Raw genomic sequence first — 24929 nt, 5'->3', positions numbered from 1 at the left:
CTTTGCCATTCAGGCTTCTTACATTGATAGTACCGATCTTTAACTCTGGTGATGTTGAGTTGGGGTTTGTTTTCAGATTTGTTCCAGTAGCTGACTTTTTGCTGTTCGCCCTGGTTCCCTGGCGAAAACAACGGGGGCCTTGTTTAACCGGGCGACGCTCCAGCCGGAATGAAATTTTGTCTTGTTGTACCATCATTTTTTATTTTGGTTTAACCAATAAGAATACAATTTGGTCCACTAAATCCCAAATTGCCAGCCCATCCTCGTTCGTTCAGTATCAAAGTAGATACCCAACAGTGTGCACCACGAGAAGGTGAGGATTGGACATTAGGTCAGAAGCCCTGGTCGGTTCTCCGCATTCCTTTAAAGGCTATGTGGAGGTCTCCTCTCAGTTATACAGCTTTGACCCTTAAGCACCCCGCAAAACAATTACATAATAATATTAATTAAATTTTTTTCTCTACAGGGATATCGCATGATAAAAATGTTTATAAGCTATGTCTGCCTCTATCGATATAGTTGCCAGAACCAACCAAATCTTTCTTGGGTCATTGCTGTTCGTAAATAATTTTTAAGAAGTTTATAAGCTTGGAAAAACTTTTTTCCGCACTTGCTACTCTAACAGGAATTCTTAGCGCAGCGATGCTGCCTGCCACAATATGGCTTAACGAGGGCCCATATTAAGCCGCACTGCGAGGCAGGTGGCCTCTATGCTATATCCTGTCGATGGTACTATTTAAAACTTATGTACCAGTACCTCTGATGATGTAAGTCTTACGACTTATGAAACTTGTCTCTGGTTTTAATTGCTTATTTTTTTTATTAAACTCTTTATTTATATCGTAATGTGGTCTCAATACCAGAAACTCTGCACAAAATACCAGATTAATTTGGAGGAAAATTATTGATCCAATAATAATTATTATTATTCGGGACCTGCATGGAATCATAAGACTCATCTTAAACAAAATGAAGTCTATCAATATCAATCCTTAAACCGTTCATGCTCTCACTACCTTATTATTCGATGCATTCCATGGTTCAACCACCCTCTATACAAAAATGCCACTCCTCACCCTCTTACTTAGCACTTCCATTCATATCCAAAGATTGCCTTGTCCTTCCTCTTGATATTCCATATAAAAGAACTCCCCAGTGTCAATCCTGTAATTATTCTCAACAGTTTAAAACTCTCATTATATTACAACCCAACTCTGCAGTCCTCAGTCAATCCTCATAGCTAACATTGTACAGTCCTAATATAATTTTGATTACCTGCCTTTGCATCCTCTCCAAGGTTAATTTATCCCCTGCAAACCCCACGGATCAAATCTCAGCAATAATTCAGATGGAAGTGGTCTATTGCATCCTCCAACAGAGCATGCAGCTTCCTATCAATGGCTCATAATCTTCAAGCCTTGCACTTAGTTGCATTAAAATGACAATCCCATTCATTAACATCCTCACCTGTTCAGCTTATTCAAATCCTCCTGAAAGGCTACTACTACGCATAGCTGCTATTACTAATAACCCTTCCCAGCTTCACATAATCTGCAAACAACTAAATATCTCCCTGCAATCCGTTAATAATGCGATTGATGTAAAGGTTAAACAATAAAGGTCCCAATACTGAGCGACCTCAGGGATACCATTTGTAGTCTTCTGCTTCCTTAATACTACTCCTCATATCCAACTCTGATACCTATCAGACAGCTAATCCAATTCACTAACTTGATATCCAAATCCCTAAATATCAGCTATCATGTGGCACCTTGTCAAATGCCTTGTTAAAAAAAATTGCATTACATGCCTTTCCCCTCATCAACAGCTCTTGTTATACTTTATTATAAAAGGTAGATTACTAAAACAAGATCACCCCTTCATAAATCCATGCTGACCCTAAGAGATAACATTATCCTCATCAGCCCAATGCTGCATATAATCTCCCATCAATTTCTCCAAAATTTCAACAACTACAGAAGAAATAAAAAAAACGGTCTATAGTTTGATACTTCCATTCTACCACCGCCCTTATACAACAGGACAATCTTATCCTCTTTCCACTTCTTGGGTACCTTTCACATTGCCAGACTCTCATTGAAAAGTCAACCAAGCCATTAGTTCCTTAGCACATTCTCTCAAATAGTGGCAAAATCCCATATTCTTAATGACTTCCACAGAACTTAGTATGTGTAACACACTCTCCTCTTGCAGTTCCAAACCTTGAACCTCCCCCTCCCATCCCACCAGTAATAAAATCCTTTTTTCCAGGATGAAATGTCCAAATAAAGTGATCAGTAAACAGTCACCATACTCTTTTTTTCATCTAACAATGTCATTATTCCATAATCATTTCTCCTCCTACTGGCCACATAATGAAAGATTTCCTTCATGTCTCTGATTAATTTCTTCTCATATTCAAGTTTTGCCTTCCTTACCAAGCTAGTCACTTTCCTAGCCTAAGTCTTATATTCCTCGTGCAACTGCTCTCTTTACACTTTTTCAATAATCTCTTAAGATTTGCAGGTTCCATTTGATATCATTAATCATCCACTTTAGACCAAATCTTTTCTCGTTTTCTATTGAGGTACACAACTTGCCATTGCTGCTAATAAATATTTCTTCATTAGTTCCCATGCACTTGTAATATCTCTCTCTTCCAGTTCTTCCATCCATTGAACTGCTCCAAGCTGATTTCTAAGATTATTATAATCTCTCCTGCCTTATAATTCCACATAAATTCCTTTCTTTTCAACACTTCTGCATGTCTACTCATCCACCAGATGATCACTCTCTCCAACTGGGGGAAGGGATGACATTTCAATTACAGTCAGGTCCTCTATGCCAGGACCAAATCAAACTCTTGGGCCTCTTGTATCTTCTACATGTTGACTGAAGTATTTGTTCCTCAAGAATTCCATAAATTCCATTCCCTTACTACTACAGGCTGTTTCCTCTTCCCAAATTTATGCTGCTGTAGTTAAAATCTCTGATAATGATGCTAATTTTTACACTTACCAAAACTCAACTACCTAACCATTTCTTGCTCCTCAAACTCTGTATTCCCTGATCTATTGTAACATCCCACTAAATAACCTGTCCCACCCATTCTCATCTCACACCATATACTCTCAAAACTATTAATGCCGTTTTCCTTGAAATCCTCCACTGATAAGGGACTCAAACTCATCTCTTATCAATAAGAGAAACTCTACCATTGCATTTACTCTTCTTATCCTGCTGACACTGCACCCGTCTATTTCTATTCCTGTCAATATATACTCTCCCATCAACCATACTTCAAGGATCCCAATAATCTTTGGACCTGCTGAGGCCATCAATGACACTAATTCATCTCCTTTATTCCTGACACTCCTTTAGCAGTCTATTTTACACTCCACAAATCACCAAATGTCCATATATTGCACCTCTCACTGCTCCATTTCTTGCTCACCTAAATCCCTTTCTCTCTCTCTCTCTCTCTCTTTGCATTGCCACTTACCTGCCTTCCTGTCCCCTTCTCTGTCCCTAGTTCCTGCACTATCTTACCTTCCTCTCAATCCCTCTCATCCTACTCTCCCTCACCTCCCCCTCTTGTTTGCTTCACATCAGTTAGCCTTTCCAGTCTCCAAATCTTTCTGTCATGCTTCTGAACTCATTTTTAACATGTTTTGACTTCTTTCAATCCCCCTTTTCTCTCTCTCTCTCAGCAATCTAATCTCACTTGGCATACATCTATCCAATTATTGCCATCCTCTAAATCTACTGCATTCATTTCCACATGATGTTCATCTTCGTCGGCTTCAATCATGCAACTCATCTCTCTCTCTCTTCCCTCTCTCTGATTGCATTTGCTCATTTCTGACACACTGCTGCTACTGAAATCTATACTGACATCAATGTCACCAAGCACTTCTCATCTCCTACATATTATGCAGACAGGCACTCTGCGCAGTCTCTTATCTGCCACATTTCTACCAACCAAGATGAAAATATTCACAAGCACCATATGCAGGAAAATCCTGTTTTTGTAAACAACAAAAACTTCAAATTGTAAAGCATCCACGGCCAATTATGATCTAACAGACAAAGATCCCTGTAAATTTAGAACAAATACTCTAGTCATTTATATTGAAACTTATCTTTTTTTCTTTGACACCACGTTAAATGCTTCAGCTCAATTGTTGCCATCTGGTAGACTCATAATAATGCAAATCAAGCAGGTACACAGCATGAATTTGATGATAATATAATGAAAATCAATTGCATCAAAACATTTTTTATTATTTATTTATATTATTTTTTCCCTCTTTTTTTTTAATCCTGCAGGCTGGATTTAACCCCTGAGGTAGTCATTGCGGCTTGTATTTTGTCCCAAACTATTATATAGGTGAAACCACCTCACTGCACATTTCCTTCAGCTGTACTTAAAACATTTAAACATTTATTGTTTACAAGTCCAACTCTTTCGATACAAGATCACGGCACCCAATCTAGATAGCACCTGAAATGCCTCGTTACACAATGGTCTCAAATTCTCATATTCTCTGCTTTGTTATGCTTTAATGATCAGGCATTGTAAAAATAAATATCCAGTTACTATACTGCTCATTTTCTATTTCAGTTATATTTCATCCCTACTGAGAGATATGGCATGAGTATTTCCTAGCTGCTGAACATATTCTTAGTATGTGAGAGATGATTCCTCAGAGTTTTAATATTTGTTGAATGCTTAGGTACATCAGCAGTTACACCATGTTATAGCAACAATGGCAATATCAGGACCATAGTTTAATCAAAGTGGAAGATGAATTTCATTGTCCATTATGAAACTACCACCCTGCTTATTGGAGGCCAGAAGTGGCTTGAAAAAGTTCAATGTTTGGTCTCTAGAGCAAGGTTTCTGGATCTCGTAAAAATAAAAATACCAAAAAAAAATAATAATTAATCCATCCATCTTTAAGGCCCACCTTTCCTAATTGGGTCATAGGGGCAGCGGCTGCAAGAGGGACTTCCAATGGTCACAATCCTCCACCACCAAGCTCAGGTGTTCACGTGGGACTCCCAGACATGTCCACCCAAGGTTTTGGATATAATCTATCCAGCGAGTCCTTGGCCTTCCATGTAGCCTCCCACCCTCTGGCTTGGTAAAGAGGACCTGCTGGGGAGCCTCTCTTGTGGCATTCTGACCAGGTGCCAGTACCATCGTAACTGTAATCTCTCAATATGGAGAAGCAGAGGTCGAGTATTGAGGGTTTCCTGAATTGCAGAGCTTCTGACTCTATAGAGTCTTGTCAGCTCCATAACCCCTCGAAGAAACCTCATTTCAGCCACGTGGATTCGTGTCCGCATTCTTTCGGTCATTACCCAGTTCTCATGACCATAGGTGAGGATGAGGACAGATTGTATTGAAGACAGCCAGCTTTGCCTTCTGGCTTAATTTCCACTTCAATACTACCAAACGGCCAAGCTCCTGCAATATTGAGCTTGCTGAGCCTATTCGAGTATCTAGTTCTAAGTCCCCATTTAAAATGAATGCTGATCACCGTAACCCTAAAAGAAAGGAGTTCTAAGTCCCACTTTCCATCACTCATGAATATGGACCCAAGGTATTTAAACTTCTCCACCTGCCTCGGTGAGACTCCACTCACATGTAGAGTGTACTGGGATGGTTGTCTTGAGACCACAAATGTTTCCATTTTGGCCACACTGATCTTCATCTCGGCTTCTGCACAAACAGCTACAAACTTATCGAAGATCCGCCGGAGGTCATCTGTGGCAGAGCTAAGCAGAACTAAGTCATCTGCAAAAAGCAGACATCCAATGTCTGCTTTTTGCAGATGACTACATCTTCCAATTCTGACGCACTCACTGCCTCAGCTGTGCCTATCAATCCAGTCCATAAATATTATGAAAAGGAGGGGTGACAGAACACACCCTTGGCAGAGACCAACGGAGACTGTGAAAGGTTCAGACTTTGTGCTGTTTACCCTGACACAAAACTCCAGGCATGCAAACAGGGACTTGATGACAGCTAATAGTTGGCCATCCACTCCATACTCCTGTACTACTTGCCAAAGCTTATCCCAAGGAAGTCATATGCCTTCTTTATTAATAATAATTAATAAATAAAATATATATATACATATATATACACACACACACACACATATATATATACACACCGTATTTTTTGATAAGGAGCCTAATGTATAACGTGCATCCCAACATTTTCATCACTCCTTTTGATGTACAGATAATGCGCATGCGCCAACTAGCGGTAGAGTTAGGAAGTACAGACAGAGGATGGAGGAATTCTTTAAAAGCACGTGCATTGCTAGTAGCAGTGGTCGATTTTTTTAATTCAAAATTTTACAATTTTCACATTATTGGGGAGCACTGCGAGATTACTATGATTTTTTGTGTGACCCGAAAGATAACTTGTGTAGGCTGCATCTTTCTCTTGTAACTAGTTGCATCAACAATTGAAAGGTAGGTGCACGTTTTAGATTTGAATTACCCATGGAAGACTAAAGTACTTCTCGGAGAAAATCCTACGCAGCGCAGTTCAAGCTTGAAGTGGTAGAATTAACAAAGGAAAAAGGGAATCGTGAAGCTGGTAGATTGTTCAGTGTTGGAGAAAGTAGTGTTCGTGAATGGCAAAAGGCAGAAACAGTCCTGAAATGTTTACACATGAGGAAACGTGCTATGAGGTTTAGAAGGTGCTTGTGGCCAACCACAGGAAAAAAAAACTTTGATTGGGTTGTTAGTGAAAGAGCTAAAGGTATGAGAATATCTAATGTCTGTATATTGAGTCTGATGAAGAATTTTTTGGATTTGAATAGTGTAATGTTCATAAATATCAAGTAATACTTCTACCTTAGTTTTGTTATTACATTTGATTTACCTCTCATACCTTTCAAATGTATACTGCGAATGTTCGTTTTTAACGAATTTCGACTTTTTTATATAGATAATGCACACGTTATCTATCGAAAAATACGGTATATATATATAAAAATCAGAATAAAAATAGAATACAAAATAAAACAAATCCTTAATCCACTCATGATGTGAATATATTATAGGTTCAAAATTAAAACTTTTCATGGTGAGCTACATAATAAAATAAATAACAATTAAAAGGGCTTGTTATCACACTTGAAATTAATTCATAAAAACATACCATCTTCAGCAATGTTCTCTCTAAACTGCATACACACTGGTCAAAAAGTGAGCACACAGGCTTAGTTCTGTGTGCACAAAATTTTTGCATGCAGAACTAAGTAATTAGTAATTTCTCCAATGCTCCTCTCCAATAATACACTAGCACATTCCAATTTAATACACTAATTTAGTTACTTTTAGCCTGCACCATGTGGGCAAACTGACAATTATAGCATGTTGCAGAGGCATATATACTGCTTGGAAAGAAGTCACACTGATCAAAAAGTGAGCACACAGGCTTAGTTCTGTGTGCACAAAATATTTGCATGCAGAACTAAGTAATTAGTAATTTCTCCAATGCTCCTCTCCAATAATACACTAACACATTCCAATTTAATACACTAATTTAGTTACTTTTAGCCTGCACCATGTGGGCAAACTGACGATGATAGCATGTTGCAGAGGCATATATACTGCTTGGAAAGAAGTCAATGAACATCTCCATAACAAGGTACATCGTGCCATGTAACAACTCACAGGTTTATAGCTGGTATAAACTGGAGGAATATGACACTCATAAGTCAGTGTAACTGTGTCCGTGTTGTGATAGGATGCCATGTTGCAGGCTTATCTGTTTGGAAAATTATTGACATATTGGGCCATCCCAGGTCAACAATCAGTGATGCCATATTGAGATGGAAGTGCTACCAACAGTGGTAGACTTACTACACTCACCAAAATTGACTGTAGGGTGCTATGAAGAATACCATGTAAAAACTGACATTTGTCTGCCGACACACTGAATGTGGAGTTCCGGGGATCAACTGGAATACGAATCTGCACAAAAATATTCAGAACTGGGGCTCACAACATGGGTTTCCATGGTAGGGCCGTGATATGAAAACCTGCACATTGCCCAAACCAACATGCAGTGTCATCTTCAGTGGTGCAAAGAGCATGTTCAGTGGGATGTGGAAGCTTGGAAAGCTGTGTTATGGAGCGATGAATCACACTACACCTTCTACCGAGCAGATAGCATGTGGAATGGGTGAATATCTCTTACCAGAGTGTGTAATCCCAACTGTGTATAACTGTGTGGTTTGTGGACATGAACGTCACTACACTTGACTGGCCTCCATAGAGCCCTGATCTCAATCCTATAGAGAGTTGGGTGAGGTCAAGGGACATCCATCCCACAATAGTCCAAAACCCCAATGCATACTACAGGATGAATGGTCCAAAATTCCCATTTACTGTTATCATATGCTTGTAGAAAGTATGCCCCACAAGACTGCTGCAGTCATTTCAGTGACTACATCTTATTAACGTGAGTACCATGGCTGTTTGTTCCTCACACTATGGCATCTGTTGACTTCTTTTCAAGCAATGTATGTTTAGAGTGTCTACTTAGATAGTACAGTCTTTGTACTATCTTTTTGTAGCTATAGAGATTAAAATGAATTAATTTAGTACACTCAATTTTACAGGTTCTAGTTAAACAAAAAAAAAAAAAAAAAAAAAAGGGGTAACATTAATATGAAAAATATTACATTAGTTGTTTTAATGTGTTAAACCTTCAAAATGTCATTATCAAAGTTATTAGAGCAGAAAAGAACTGCAAATTCATCTAAATTTGGGCATCTTGACCAAATATGTTGAAATGGCAATGACAACACTGCCTTCAAATTAAGAGTTTGGGGCTTGTGACTTTTGCTATTGTGAACACAGGCTAAAATATACACCGAGTCTGAGACTGGCAACTTGCATGCAAAATGTTTTTATGTACACATAGGCCATCAAAATTAAGAGGGAATATTGATCTTCAGGTATCTCAATATAAAGACTGGCTATTTAACTTATGGAATAAATAGAGAATAACACTGTCAATTTTAATTATATTTTCATAATTTTTACTAGATATTTCTATTGGTAAATTTAGTGGGAAAATAAAAAAAAAGGTCATTTTCTCAGGGATCTGTGCATTATAGATATTAAAAACTAACTAATTTTCATAACAGTAGAATGAAAAATTAAAAAAAAAAATACTTACAAGTAGTTCATCCATACTGGTGTTCCATTTTTCTAAATTAATTCTTTTTATGGCACATTTTTCTTTTCTAGGTTTACAATAAGCACTATGGACTATAGCTGTAGCACCAACACCTAAAATATGATGGCAATCAGTAAACTTTTTTTTTTTTTTTTTGTAAAGAATTATTAATTTCAAAATAAACAGATTTAATGAAGAACATTTCTGGCAGAAATGGTACCTTACATTACAAGCAATAATATTCAGCTAAATTATCTGTTATTAGTAGAATAGTAGTAAGGGAACTAAAATCAAAAGAATATATCTAATTATATAAGAACTTGGTGGATTTTAAAAATGATAATATTTTTAAATTTAAAAAATGTTTACAGGAAAAATATGACTGCAATATAAAATACCTTTTTTTGTAGAAAATAGCATTGACGATATAAAAATATCACAAACAATGGAACATACTACCCATAATCTAAAATGTCAAGTCATCTCATCCAATACATAATATAAATTCATTATATTATAAATATAGTATAGTAAAAATAAAAGAGTTTATTTTATATGCTTTGAAAATCACCATCAACCATGAACTTGGCTATAACACAAGATAAGTGTGGAGATAGCTATCCACTGATTTCCAGAAATCAACTGGGAATAAAAGAACTCGGCATGAAATCCATCTCCCACCTTTTATTCTCCTTTAGAGAATAAAAGGGGTCATTGCCTAGTGTAAGACCACTGCACTGCTCTTATTCAAGGTCAAAAATGGCTTGAAAAAGTTCAATTTTTGGTATCTAGAGCAGGGTTTCTAGACTATGAAAAAATAATTTTAAAAATACAAAATATATAAATTGATAAAAATAGAAAAAAAAAAAAATATACACACACACACAAAGGTGGTCTGAAAGTTCTCTGCCTCAACCATAGATGGCAACACTCCCGACAAGGTATTTTTTTTTCTAAGTTGGTACATCTATCATAAGCATCCATTTCAAACTGCAAGTCATTCTAACAAGTAGTTTGTTTTATACAGCTATCTGAAGCAAAAGTGTTGTCTGTATCCCTTGAAATGAATAAAATTTAGTATCGTGCAGTTATAAAATTCTTTGTAAAAGAAGGTTTAATGCCAAAAAAATTCATTCAAAGTTCATAAAAGTTATGGGCACTCTTCTCCTTCATTTTCGACAATTAAGAAATGGGCTGCCAAGTTTAAACATGGCCATATCAGCCTTCAAGATGATCCACGTTAAGGAAGTCCAAAATGTTTATCAACACCAGAAATCATTGATCAAGTATACAATATGGTATTGGATTGACTGGAGAGTCAAAGTGCGTGAAATTACTGAGACTATAGGCAATTCAAAAGAACATGTAGAACATATTTTGCATGAAGAAATGCAAATGAAAAAGCTTTGTGCAAGATGGGTGCCGTGCTTGCTCACAGCAGATCAAAAACGCACTTGCATGAAAATCTCTGATCAGTGCTTGGAGTGTTTTAACAATAATAAAACTGATTTCGTGCATCAATTTCTTACTATGGATGAGACTTAGATTCACCATTACACACCAGAATCCAAACAGTGGACAGAAGCCGGTTGTTCAGTGCCAAAGAAGACAAAGTCAGTTCCATCAGCAGGAAAGGTCATGGCATCAGTGTTTTGGAATGATAAAGGCATTTTATTTATTAATTATCTTTAAAAGGGTAAAACAATAACTGGGGAATATTATTCCGATCTTTTAACCAGACTAGATGAAAAAATTTGTAAGAAAAGACCCGGTTTGCAAAAGAAAAAAAAATCATCTGAGAAATAGGGGGGGGATGTTCCAAATTTTGGACCCCCCCCCAATTTCTCAGATTTGGCTCCCTCTGACTTCTATCTCTTCCTAAAACTCTTCCTTGCTGGTCAGCATTTTTCTTCGAATCAAGAGGACCACTCCAAAAGTGAGAACCACTACAGGGACGGGATAATGGCACTGGAGCATCATTGGAATAAATGTATTAGTCTTAAGAAAGATTATGTTGAGAAATAAAAATAATCTGGAAATTATAAATTCGATTTTTCATTATTAGGCCAAGAACTTTTCAGACCACCCTCTGTCTGTCTCTCTCTCTCTCTCTGTGTGTGTGTGTGTGTGTGTGTGTGTGTGTGTGTGTGTGTGTGTGTGTGCGCGCGCGCGCGTCCCTAGCCTTATCCCATCTCAAAAGGATATTAAAATACTGGTTCATCAAGTTCAAACTCTTAGAGCTCCACAGAGGCAATTTTACAGATCTGTAAAATTTCCTCTTTGACAACTAAAAATGTTGTAGGTGTCAAATAACTCTGCAATGACTGGGAGAAAAGTTTTAGTTGGTGACCAGAATCAAAATATATGCCTTTCATCTCCAAATTTAGGATCATGGACATCAGACAGCTGTTCATATGCTTTAGCATGCACATCTTTGTTTTGGCAGTTATTATCAACTGTTCTATTCTCTTTAACTGCAATTATAGTTTTAATTTGCACTGAAGATCAAATAGAAAAGAAATTTATTCCTCAATACAATTTATGCTGCACTTCGTTAGCATTACAATGAGACTGAATCAACTGATCAGAAAGCTGCAAACAGAACTACAGAAGCTTTATGACAATGAAGTTATTATTATGTGACACCTCCAGGGAGTCCAAAGACTCATCGAAGGAGAGTGTGCCAACAGCAGACCGATTGATTCCCTTCCAACTACTAACCGAGCTCAAACTTGCTTAAAAGTGACATATTACAGTGGTATCTTGCTAATCTGAACCCTCCAGTAATCTGAGGTTATTATTTTGTGTTACAATTATTTTGACTCCAAAATAATAGTACAGAAAATAAATTTTCTGTACTCCATTGTTGCAAACAATGGATCAGAACATGATACAATCCATTAAATTAAAAGATAGTAAAGACCTACTTTTAAATGTAATTTCCCAAAATAATGACATTACAACAACAATAAAAAAAAATATAAATTTGAAGGATGTAGCATTCTCAGTTGCTGCTGCTTGGGAAGCCTTGAACCTGAAGCAATTCGAGCATCAAGGGAAAAACTGTGGCCTTCTAGAATTTACCAAGAAAACAACGGTGATATACAAAAAGAGGAAATTCAAAATGTGCATAATATAGTGAAAAATATAAATCCAGATGTTGATATTTCACAAACAGATGTTAAAAAATGGATTACAGGTAGAACCGAAAGTGAATTCGAAATCAAATCAGATAGTGATATTATAAATATGACGATACAGAATGAATTAGAAGATGATGATGATAAAGAACTTGGAAGAAGAAAAAAAGTAAAACATGGAGAGACAGTTGACAGTTTAATGTGTGTATAGAATGGGCTAAGCAGAATGATACGCGATTCCACAAAATTTTATTCTAATGCAACTCCGAGAAGAAGCATTCGAAAAAAGTTCAGCTTCCAAGAAGAAAAAGAAAATCAGTGACTTTTTTACAAAGAAAAAAAAACTTTGTGTGTTAAATTAAGGGGATAAAAATCCCTTATTATTTTACAGCAAGTATGCGAAACTCTAAGATCGAAAACTACAATCTAAGAGCTTCAATACCAAAGAACTATCGGCGAATCCAAGCCTAAGTGAACACCTGGTAGTACAACACCAAGGCAACTCGAAGCAAAGGTGGAGCAAGCTCCCTCGCTATCCTTGATATTTTCTCATAATGTAAAACACAGCTCCTAGGAGATGTAATACTGCCTTACATTATGAGGTCAGGTCACTACCCAGACCGGTTTCAACCTTTTTTTTGAGGTCTCATCAGTGAGGGTAGACCTGGATGATATCAAAGTTTAAGTGAAAAGAACTTACATACATTCACTATACAAATGCCAGAAAGGTGTGCCCATATATTATAACTAAGCAAAGTTATAATATTTTCTCCACAATCTATCAAATTTTTTTTCTCAATAGTCTGTTTAGAAAATGCGTATCCAATGAAATGGATTATATCATTACTAGATAGACTTATGAGTGAATTATCAGGACGGATTTGCCTAAATTTCTATTACTCACAAATCACTGACTTGAATTTTGTATATCACAAAACACTGAATTTTTGTCGATGCTCACTGCTTACAATAGGTCTGAAGCAGATTTCAAACTCTGAGTGAATGAATGTTTAGGTTGGTAACAGTTACCACACTGAAGGTAGATGTTCACCATAATTTCAGACACTTGCCATTTATAATGTGGACAGTGTGCTTTTGAGAATGAAAGAGTTGTAGAACTCAAAAGAAAGAAGCGGGGGGGGGGGGATGTTCACTAGTCTCTTCACACACCTCTCACTTTTTCTTTTGCCAGAACTTTTGAGAATTAAAAAAAAAAAAAAAAAAACCACTGAGTTCATGGTTCCTTTGTGGATACATTTCAAAAATTATTTTATGGATGATTTCTTTTTTTATTGCTTATTTGTTAGGAAAGGAGCCCTTAGAGAATCCTGTCTGTGATGGGGTAGAATAGGGAAATTTATTAAACTTTTCAAGCTGGTTAAAATATCAAGTTGAAAACAAACATGTTTTTACCCCTCTTGCTACACAGACTAATCTGAAAAAAGACACACACTTGACAGACATAAGATTAAGTAAAGGGTGGGTTGATTTAAATCTGCTGAGATCACATGCAGCAATAATAAATTCATCAAAACCTTAAAGAGGAGGTATTAGGATGATATGCATCTAGAAAAACTAATCTGACCATGCTTTAACTTCATTTATTAAATGTATTGAACTGTCATATTTGGTATATCTCTTAAGAGTGTACAAGTGTATACACCAAAAATGATGTTTCTACTTTAGGTTTCATATAACCTTATGCTTTTGCATCTTGAAGGATGTATTCTTTATGCAGCTTACATGCTTCGTTTATCTTGCAGATAATATCACATACATGAATAGAAGTGAGTATTGAATAAAATTGAATTGAATAGAAGTGAGGCAGAGGTCAGCCCTTTAAAATGTACCATACTTATGTAGATCTTTGGTTACAGGGAAAAGTCCTTCCCCCTCCCATCTATTCATCCACATGCATACACACACACTCTCTCTCTCTCTTTCTGGTGTATTGCAATGATGGCTTTTTTTTTTTAATGGAGTGATACTTAATTATTAATTTCATTGTCAATGCATTTTATCGTCTTTAGGATAACAGCTTCAGTTTGAAGATATTTTTCATAGAATTGAAAGAAATATTTTTCTTTCAATTCTATACTTTCAATACTAAGAATTTTTCATAGAAATTAGAAGAGTTTTTTTATAGAATTGGAGTTGATAACTGTAAATATTCTTATACCTTCAAATGTTATTTCAGTAAAGCAAACCTGCATCTAAATGATTTTCTGCACACATAATTTTCTTACATAATAATATTCACGGTATATACTAATTACTGTGGTCACCCAGTCTTACAGTCTGTTTCTTCATTTCAAGTGAGGTTGTCTCTCGGGACTTCATTGTTTGCATCTCAAACTGTCTACCCTTCTAAAATTGCATAGATCAAGCTAGAAGAGATGTTACTGTATTTGTTACAAGCAGTGAACTTTCACATCTTGTCTATCTCCTCATTAGAATACCAGATAATTCTCTCCACTCTCTTAACACCTGTGATCTCATTTTAGGCAGTTCTCCTGTTTGACGTTGGGTCCAGGTAACTCCAGACAAGTTACCTTAGTTACTTCTGTAATCACATCCAGGTTCACTTTTCTATATAATGTATTTCTTGTGTTATTTGGCACCACAATGATACCAAATGGGATGACTTGAGATTTTCAATTCTCTTTTCCTTGGAATGATTACTTGTTTTGTTTTAACTGAGCTTCATTCCTATAAACATCGCAATGGAGGTCTTCTTCCCTTATTTCACTCAAAATCAAATGGCTATCAAAGCCTTGGCTTTGTTTTCCAAAAAGCAGTCCAGGAAAAAAAAAATTGTCAATGTACCAGACATAGTTGAAATCACTTCAGCTTTAAAAATACTAAATGTTCTTCTGGGAGGAGAAATAGACTCAGTATCTTTGATCTGTTTCTAGATCTCGTTTTTTACTGCTAAAATAAGAAAAGTATTATAAAGTAAGGCATCAGCTTTATCAAAAAATAATTCTTGGAATGGTGGCAAATCAATACATTCCAAGGGTGAGAAGGTTAAATAAAGTAGGTGTGAGAAGGATGAATAAAGAGATTAAGCATGCGATACAGAGAAAGAGGGTATTGTGGAGGCAGCACATGTGAAGTGGAAATAACCAATTCCATGAGGTCTACAAAGACTATGCAAGGAGGGTGATTTGGTTGGTGAAGGTAGCTAAAGAGAGGTATGAACAGCAGTTAGCTAATGAAGCCAAAAAAGAATCCTAAGGAGTTCTATCGATATGTGGCCAGCAAAAGAAAGAATGATTATGGAAGTATGACATTGATTGTAGAAAATGGTATAAAGACAGCTGTTGAAGAAAGTGTGGTGGAGATACTTAATGAGCAGTTCATACAGGTCTTTCAATCTTGTGAATGTGACTTCATGGAGAGATTGAGAGCAGTAGATGATGAGTAGAGACTGACTGTAAGTAAGCAAGAGTTGCATGGGGAGCTCAGTAAACTAGATGGTAATAAGGCTGTGGGAGTTGATAATATATCACCACATATTCTGAAGGAATGTGCCAGGGAATTGATACCTGTCTTGACATTTTTTTTTAATACGAGTCTTGCACTCGGCCAAGCCCCTAAGGTGGGCAAGATTGTGCCACTTCATAAAGGAGGTGATCAAACTCAAGCATTAAACTATAGGCCTATCTGTGTGTGTCAATTGTTGTGGTTAAGTTGTTGGAGAAGCTTGTGAAAACTAGGATCCAGAGTTGGGTTGACAACAATGGTATCATCTTCGATGGACAGCATGGATTTATTAAAGAGAGGTCATGTTTTAGTAATCTACTTACGTATTACAATAAAGTGACTGCCTTCCTTGGACAGAGGAGAAGGATACAGTGATATACTTGGATTTGGCAAAGGCTTTTGATAAAGTACCTCATGATAAATTGATAGTCAAATAGGAGCAGATGGGATTGGATATTAGATTGGTGCATTGGATTGGAGATTGGCTGTCTGATAGATATCAACAAGTTGTGTATGGGGGAGCGATTTCAAGTAAAAGGAATGTCACTAGTGGAGTGCCTCAGGGATCTGTTTTAGGGCCATTACTGTTTAACTTGCATGTTAACGATATAGGTGAAGTTTTGGATGCACATATTCAGTTGTTTGCAGATGATGCAAAGTTGGGACGAACCATGAAGAGTAGTGAGGATGTTTTGACCTTGCAGGAAGACTTGAATAGATTGAGTGATTGGGGGAAATGGGGATGTGAGTTCAATGTTGCAAAATGTAAATTTGGAAAATTTGGAAAACAAAGATGGGAAGCGGAATTTATGCTTGGTGAGGATATTGTTCGAGGTGGAAGAAATAAGAGATCTGGGTGTGGTAGTGGATAAGGATCCAAAATTTAGGGGACACATCACCAAAATTATGAAGAAAACACAATGACTTCTGGGAATGATGTCGAGGACACTGACTTGTAGAAGTAGAGAGATTCTTGTTCCATTGTATAAGGCTTTGATTAGGGCACACATGGACTACTGTGCCCAGATTTGGTCACCTGGTTTTCAGAATGATGAAGAGATGTTGGAAAAGGTCCAAAGGTGACTGACTAAGGTAGTTTCTGACCTCTGGAATATATCAAGTATGAGGAAAGATTGAGGAGACGCAATTTGCAGAGTCTGGTGGACAGGAGGAAGAGGGAAGATATGATAGACACCTATAAGTTAGTAAGGGGTTGTTATAGGATCAATGCTGGAGAAGTTCTACAGAAAATAGTGGGAGATCGGGGAGAACCAGAGGTCCTCCCTGGAAACTTATAAAGGTATGAGAGGCAGGTTTTTTCGTGCAGAGTTGTAAATGATTGGAATTCCTTGCCAGAGAGTGGTGTCTGCAGGGAGTCTGAATGTGTTCAAAGTACGGTATGATGAGCTGTGTGTGTGATAAAAGGACCTCCCAGATGAGTCTTTGACTCCATGAAGTCTTGGATAATAATACATGATAAAAATGAATATGTTGGCTGTGAGGTAATATCTTTAACACTAGCAAGAAAATAAGCTGCAATTTTGATGAAAGAATTTCGATATTTTATAGATTGATGCATTGATATCCCAAAGAATTAATTTTTCTGTTATAATTACTTCTTTGGTAGATACAGTTGGCATTCACAAATCATCTAATGGTCAGATAAAGCAACAGAATCTTTGCTAGATAAAAATAATCACAAGCTAGGATAAGTGTATAATTAAAAAGTTGCTTACTATGAAAAAGCACCTTGTTTCTATAATTCATCTGAGTTTCATGGTTTTGAGACCAGTTGTTAATTGTATCAATGCATCAATCTGTAAATAGCAAAATTCTTTTCATAGCAAAAATTTCAATGTACACTTATAAACTAGTCTAATTCCTTTAGCCTCATCAAAATTGCAGCTTATTTTCTTACTAGTGATAAAGATATTACCTCATAGCCAACAGAGATGCTAATCTTTATCACATCGATCTTTGAAGATGAACTAATTTAAACTATACAGTCTTGGTGCTTACTTTGAGTCTGGTGTATTGATAATATTTTTACTATTCGGCCTCCTCCAGCATCTGCTTGCATCAAAAAAAAAAAATTAGTTTTTTCCCCAAGATTTTATTTAGTGCATGATGATACAATGGCCGTGAACCTCTTCTTACAGGTAAGTATGGCACCAACTGAATCACGCCTAATTTTATCCGGGCTTGGGACTGGCATTGCTGACAAATCAGGCCTATGGCTGGGTCTTAGGTATTCCTGACTGTAATCTATGTGTTCACGGGGCTGATTTACCTGTTCTGGGGGACGGTAAACCTGTCACCTGTAGAGGTGAAAAAACACCCTTATCTCCATATGAGACTGTCTAAACTCACCTTTCATCAAAAGAAACGAGATAAAGGTTCCTCACGTCATGGACGGTAATCGAACCCAGCTCTTTCTGGCCAAAGGGCTTCAGTTTATACAGAGTTACGGAGGCTCTGCTCCTACATTAGATTTTATTATAAAAAAAAAAAACGGAAAATTACCTTTCATATATATTCTAAATAAGCAAATGTCAAAAAGCATTCGTGTCAGCTCTGTATACCCCCATACTTATATTCACAGGTAGATACAGAAATCTGGTGGCTCATTATCCTTCATAGAGATACTTCTTTTTTTTTTTTTTTGTTTATAAAAACACCACTTATCAGAACTTTTACTGTTTATTTTGCTGGTGCAGCCAGAGGAACCTTACTGTCAAATTTTTGATGAAGCAAAATGCACACAACCTGTAGTACCCAGTGAATCATTGCCAGTACACTGTCTGTCCATAGGACCACTGAGAGAAGGGATTCTGGTAACTTATTCACATTTTCAAATGTGTTGACAGATTTTGGAAATTTATTTGCCTTATAACAAACTTTTGAGTTTTTATCCACCACTCCAAACCAAGTTCCTCTTTCTTTACTTGGTGTGTATTAGTTATACTCCCAGGTTCCTTGGGAGTATGATCTCTTATTATGATCAGTCTGGTTCACCATGGTATTGACACTAAACATTGGATCCTTTGAAAGACACTAAGATTGTAAATATAAACTTTTAAGTTTCTGGGCACTTGTTTAAGGAGAGTTTGTTCTGTTACAGTGCCTGATCATGAACATAAATAGATTATCCATGTCAGAAGTATGGGAATACTTATACTCAGCAGATGAAATTATTTTATTATTTTTAGTTCATTAGTGTTATAAATCTGCAACTGTATTTATTTCATTTCAAAGAATTCCAACCAAAGTACATAATCTTTGACACACATTCACTTACCTTGAAGATGGCTGTTTGTTATGTTATTCATTATAAAATGTTTATCAATAGACAAACAGTTTTTGCTTTGCATTCATAAATTCTTAGACAATATCTGTATTATAATATATTTAAAATGTAGTACCAAATAGTTCTGCCAAGCAGACTACTATTAGTCCTTTGCTGGAGCTGCTGATTAACATCAGTTCACAATCCATCTTTAGACCTATCAAATCAGCTCTTTGATCAATTTCCCATGTTTGGAAAAACTTTCTTTACAGTGTTTTCTGCATAGGTTATTACCTCAAAGTTGTTCAAGAAACATGTCAATAGGTTTTTCTCTTTTTTTAATCAACAATATATATCCCCCACCAAGAATAAATTCTACATCCCATTTTTGTTTTCCAAAGTCTAGAGCTTAGTATTTTGCAAGCAACATTCAACTGGTATTCCCACTCTCATGCCCTCAGTCATTTCATGTCTTCTTGTAAGGCCACAAATATTTACAGATGATGTAAAGTTGGGACAGGAGTTGAGTAGTTTAATATCCAACCCCATCTTCTCTAGTTTGACTATCAACTTATCCTGCAGTAATCTAGCAAAAGCCTTTGCAAAGTCTAAATATACTGTTTAGTATCCATCTCACATGTCTAATGCTGTTTTCACCTTTATTGTAATATTTATTATAATTACTAAAACCTGACCTCCCTTTAGAAAATCTGTGCTGTCCATTGTAGTCAACCCAATTCTGGAAGCTGATTCTAACCAGCGTTTCCAACACTTTAATGACAACACCTGACACACTGATTGGCCTATAATTTGACACTTGACTTCTATCACCTCCTGTATGAAGCAGTACAATCTTACCTTCCTTCCATTCCTTTGGAACTTGACCTAGTGTAAGACTCATATTAAAGAAACATGTCAACTCCCTGGCACATTCCTTCAATATATGCGGTGATATATCAAGCCATACAGCCTTATTAATATCAAGTTTGGTTAATTCCCTGTATACTTCTTCCTCACTCACAGCCAGTCTCTCTTCCTCATCACCCACTACTCTATAACTCTCCATGATGTCACATTTACAAGGATGAAAGGCCTTTATGAACTGCTCATTAAATATTTCAACTGCATCCTCTGAAGCAGTTTTCCTTATACCATTTTCTCAATTGAATGCCATCGTTCCCTAATCATGTTTATTTTCTGGTTACACATAGAAAGAACTCCCTTGGATTTTTATTATTATTATTTTTTTTTTTGCTTCATTAGCTAACTGCTGCTCATAGTGAACTTTTCCTAACCTTTCCAACTAGGTCATCCTCCTTGCCTGTTTTTATTATTCCTCATGGAATTGATTATTACCACTCCTCTTATGTTGCCTCCATAATACCTTTTTTTTTTCTCTGTTGTGTGTTTAATCTCTTCATTCATTTCAAATGTACTTTATTTAACCTTCTGACTTCTGGAATACGTTTAGACATTGCTTGCACTAGCTAATTTTTCCAGCATTGATCTTCTTTCCACACAACCCCTCATTCCATGCTACAGCTGCACGCTGCCCCCAGAACTTCTCATAATCACCAGCACTGTACTTCCACATATACCCTTTTCTCACAGAAGCGCTCACATAGTTGGCAACTGCCCAGAAAGTCATGGTCACTCTCACTAACTGGAGTGAAATTTACATTTCATTTATAATAACATCTTCTGATGAGATGATCTAATCCATGACCCTCAATCCTCATGCGACCTCTGTTACTATGTACTGCATGAGGTAGTTGTCCCTCAAAAACTCACTCATTTTCTTTACTTCCGGTTGCCATTTCGTTATCCCAGTCTATATTGTTGTAATTAAAATCACCAGTAACGATCACCCTTTTCCCATCTGATTGGCTAATTTGCTCATTCATTTCCTGGTCATTATCCCCCACATTACCAGGTCTATAGTAACATCTAATGAAGTATTTCATTCTGTTCATCTCTATCTCATAGCATACTGCCTCAAAACCATTGATTCTATTTTCCCACTTGCATTTATGCATTGGACCCAACTCTCGTTTCTATCATCAATAGCACTTCCTCCTCCTTTTTTACACTTTCTATCTTCACATAATATATCATGCTTTTCTATCTCTGTTCCTCTCAGCATGCCATCCTCATCCAACCTTGTCTCACTTTCTCCAACCGTTTTTGAGTGAACAAACCCAATCAGTGCAACCATTTAATTTCTCTTGTTTCTGATACTTCTAGTATTCATATGCAAACATAAAGGCTCATTCCTGGATTTAAAACAAGTTTCACTGATACCACTTATTAGATGTGACTTACCATACTTTACTGAAGCCATTTCTTTTTCTCCTTACTCATCCCAGAACCTTCAAATCCAACAGTTTTCGTTACATCATCACAGGTTATCTTCTTCCATTTTTGTCTACACATGCATTCTCATCCTCTTGGATTATCAACCTTTTTCATGATGTGTTCCCCTGTCCATCCTGAGTATTCCCATTCCCTGTTTGTCTTTCACACTTGTTCTCTCATTCTCCACACTCAACCTACGCACTTCTTCATTCATAAGCACCACTTCGATCTCTCTTTCCTTACTATTATGCGTTTTCACATCACTTCTTTTTTGCTCATATTCATTATCTGCACTAATTACTCTCCCATCAGGCAGCAGCAGTCTCTCCAAATGACACACCAAAATTGGTTAAATTCAGTTCATTACTTATACAGCTCAATTCTTTCTTCAAACTCTGTGTGGTGTGTATGTGTGTGGGGGGGGTATAATATCCCTTCTTTCTATGAGCAAAAACTCAGTCTGCTGAAAAAAAATTTTTATAATTATGATCTAGGTTTGGAGAGATTTGAAATGCGTTATATTTCATTGTATATCTCAGTGGTTCCCAGACTTTTCACCCTTGTGCAAGGTATCTTAATTTTTGTTTATCACTTCTTTGAATTTTTAATATATTTTTATGTGAATCCCACCCACAAAAGGTAGTAAACTTATTATACATTAATACAAGGATTAAATAATGTGGAAATTCATCTCTATAGCTGGAGGGGGGGAGGAAGTATCATATTCGGTCTATAGACCAAATATGATTACAATTTTTTTTCAAGCTCCAGTAAGCTGGACGTTGGTCTCGCACTGCACAATGAAAATTATCTATCACCTAAATAAACATTTATAAACATCCAAATTCGAAATCTAAACAAAAGGTTTCAAACCATCACCTTCTGTTGGGGGGGGGGGGGGGAATTCACTTAGACTATCAGCCAGTGAATTAGTTCTGACTTTGCACCAAAAATGGCAAAGAGTTCTTATTAGAGGAAGAACTTTAGAATAAAGTTTAACATCTTTAAGTTGACAAGGAAAGGAGTAATTATGTGTGTATGTGGAAATATAGAACAATACTTGCTCAGTATATCTGGTGATCAGCTAGTTCATGAAACTGTAATACAAGTTAATAGTGCATGTATGCAACAGTGTGCTGACCAATTTCTTCATTTTTCATTCCAGTTTAAAAATGTTGATGTGTAATTAAGAACTACTAAAGATGGTTGGTAGTTCTAACTACTGGGCACTATATTGTATGCTGAATGCATAAAACATATTTTAGTAGCATGATTAAAATTGCAGTGCTAACAATAAGTGTGAGCAACACATGAAACTTTTGTTTTGATAATCAAAAGAAAATCTGTAAATCTGTTTCATAATCTGTTCAAACAGGTGTCATAGGTCAGATGAAGAATAGCACAAAATGTATGAAAGGTTGAAACCTGTTGTGCATTTTAATATCTTGAGTTGGATGAGGGTAAAGTATCTTAAATCCTGAACTAGAGATAAAACAACATAGTACTTTTTTAAGTCACTTGAGGTCTTCACGGAGTAGTGCTGACAAGACAAATTGTGTACCATCTCAAGACTTTCACAATCTTTGTCACAGTAGGATTTGGACCCCTTGCTTGTTGGTTAGAGTGGGGATGCTATCCACTTTGGCCAACTAGGCTAACAAAGATAAGTCCATAATATGAACAGCACTTGCTGATGCTTATCTGATAGCCATTCACCTATCCAGTTCACTAGTCTATCATCCAATCCTATCTGCTTCAGTTTAGTGACCAACTTGTGATGTGGGAATTTATCAAAAAGCCTTTGCAAAATCTAAATATACTACTGGATATGTATCTCCCTTGTCCAGTACTTTTGTCACCTTGTTATAGTACATATACAAGTTTGTAAAACATGACCTCCCTTTAACAAACCCATACTGACAAGCACCAAGAATACCTGTTATCAACCCAACCCTTTTTTGTATTCTGTCTCTCACCAACATCTTCATGGTAGGCAAATTTACTTAGCAGTTTGGCATTTATATGACAAATTTACTTGGTCATTAAAGATGTATAGTAGTATTTCGCTAATCTGAACTAATAAAAACCATGATCGTTGGGATTAGCGAATTCTTCCCCCAAGAGACAACAATAACTAGTATTTAAGGCAAAAATAATCAGATTCTAATGTACATCAATATAATTCTGTAAATAAATGAAATAACTGATAGAAAAAAAGCTACTGTACTGTAATGTAAAACTTAAAAAATAATACAAGTTTATTTTAGTAAAAAATTTACTTTGATACACACACACACACACACACACACACACACACACACACACACACACACACACACACACACACCTGTATTGTTGAGGATATTGATTTAATAAAATTGCATAATTTGCATAAAAAATATCACTTTCTTGTACAGAACACAAAAAGTTTCACAAAATAACACACAAAAAAGATAAGCCAAACGGCTATTTTTTCTGGCAAAGTTAATTAAATTAAGGGGATAAAAATTCCTTATTATTTTACAGCCAGTATGCGAAACTCTAAGATCGAAAACTACGATCTAAGAGTTTCAATGCCGAAGAACTATCGGCAAATCCAAGCGTAAGTGAACACCTGGTAGTACAACACCAAGGTAACTCGAAGCTTCGCCAGAAAAAATAGCTGTTTAACTTTTTATCTTAGTAATAATAAATGGGCACACCTTTCTGGCATTTGTATAGTGAATGTATGTAAGTTCTTTTCACTTAAACTTTGATATCATCCAGGTCTACCCTCAACTGATGAGACCTCAAAAAAAAGGTTGAAACCGGTCTGGGTAGTGACCTCTCCTCATAATGTAAGGCAGTATTACATCTCCTAGGAGCTGTGTTTTACATTATGAGAAAATATCAAGGATAGCGATGGAGCTTGCTCCACCTTTGCTTCGAGTTGCCTTGGTGCCGTACTACCAGGTGTTCACTTACGCTTGGATTCCCCGATAGTTCTTCGGCATTGAAACTCTTAGATCGTAGTTTTCGATCTTAGAGTTTCGCATACTGGCTGTAAAATAATAAGGAATTTTTATTCCCCTTAATTTAATTAACTTCACCAGAAAAAAATAGCCATTTGGCTTTTTATCTTTTTTGTGTTATTTTGCGAAACTTTTTTTTTGTGTTGTGTACAAGAAAGTGATATTTTCTTGTACACAACATAACATGTAAATTAAGTTATTTTTTACTAAAATAAGCTTGTATTATTTTTTAAATTTTACATTACAGTACAGTAACTTTTTTTCTATCAGTTACTTCATTTATTTACAGAATTATATTGTGAAAATATCCTTGATATTTTCACAATATCAATAATCACATTAGAATCTAATTATTTTTGCCTTAAATGCTAGTTATTGTTGTCTCTTGGGGGAAAATTCGCTAATCCGAACGATCATGGTTTTTATTAGTTCGG

At 36.3% G+C, this 24929-nt stretch overlaps 1 protein-coding gene across 3 annotated transcripts in view; it reads right to left on the bottom strand.

Moving 5' to 3' along the window:
* Positions 1-24929, bottom strand: part of fray (oxidative stress responsive kinase frayed) — a 570703-nt gene that overhangs the window by 422729 nt on the left and 123045 nt on the right. For all 3 annotated transcript variants that reach the window (XM_090411795.1, XM_090411792.1, XM_090411793.1), the window contains exon 3: positions 9218-9330. In XM_090411795.1, coding sequence (XP_090267921.1) covers positions 9218-9330 — 113 coding nt within the window. The remainder of the gene's footprint in view (positions 1-9217; positions 9331-24929) is intronic.

The sequence above is a fragment of the Typopeltis vanoorti genome, chromosome 22, assembly GCF_054136105.1.
Source record: "Typopeltis vanoorti isolate ZY-2024b chromosome 22, IOZ_Tvanoo_1.0, whole genome shotgun sequence".
NCBI lineage: Eukaryota > Metazoa > Arthropoda > Arachnida > Uropygi > Thelyphonidae > Typopeltis > Typopeltis vanoorti.
This window is presented reverse-complemented; position numbering and strand designations above follow the sequence as displayed.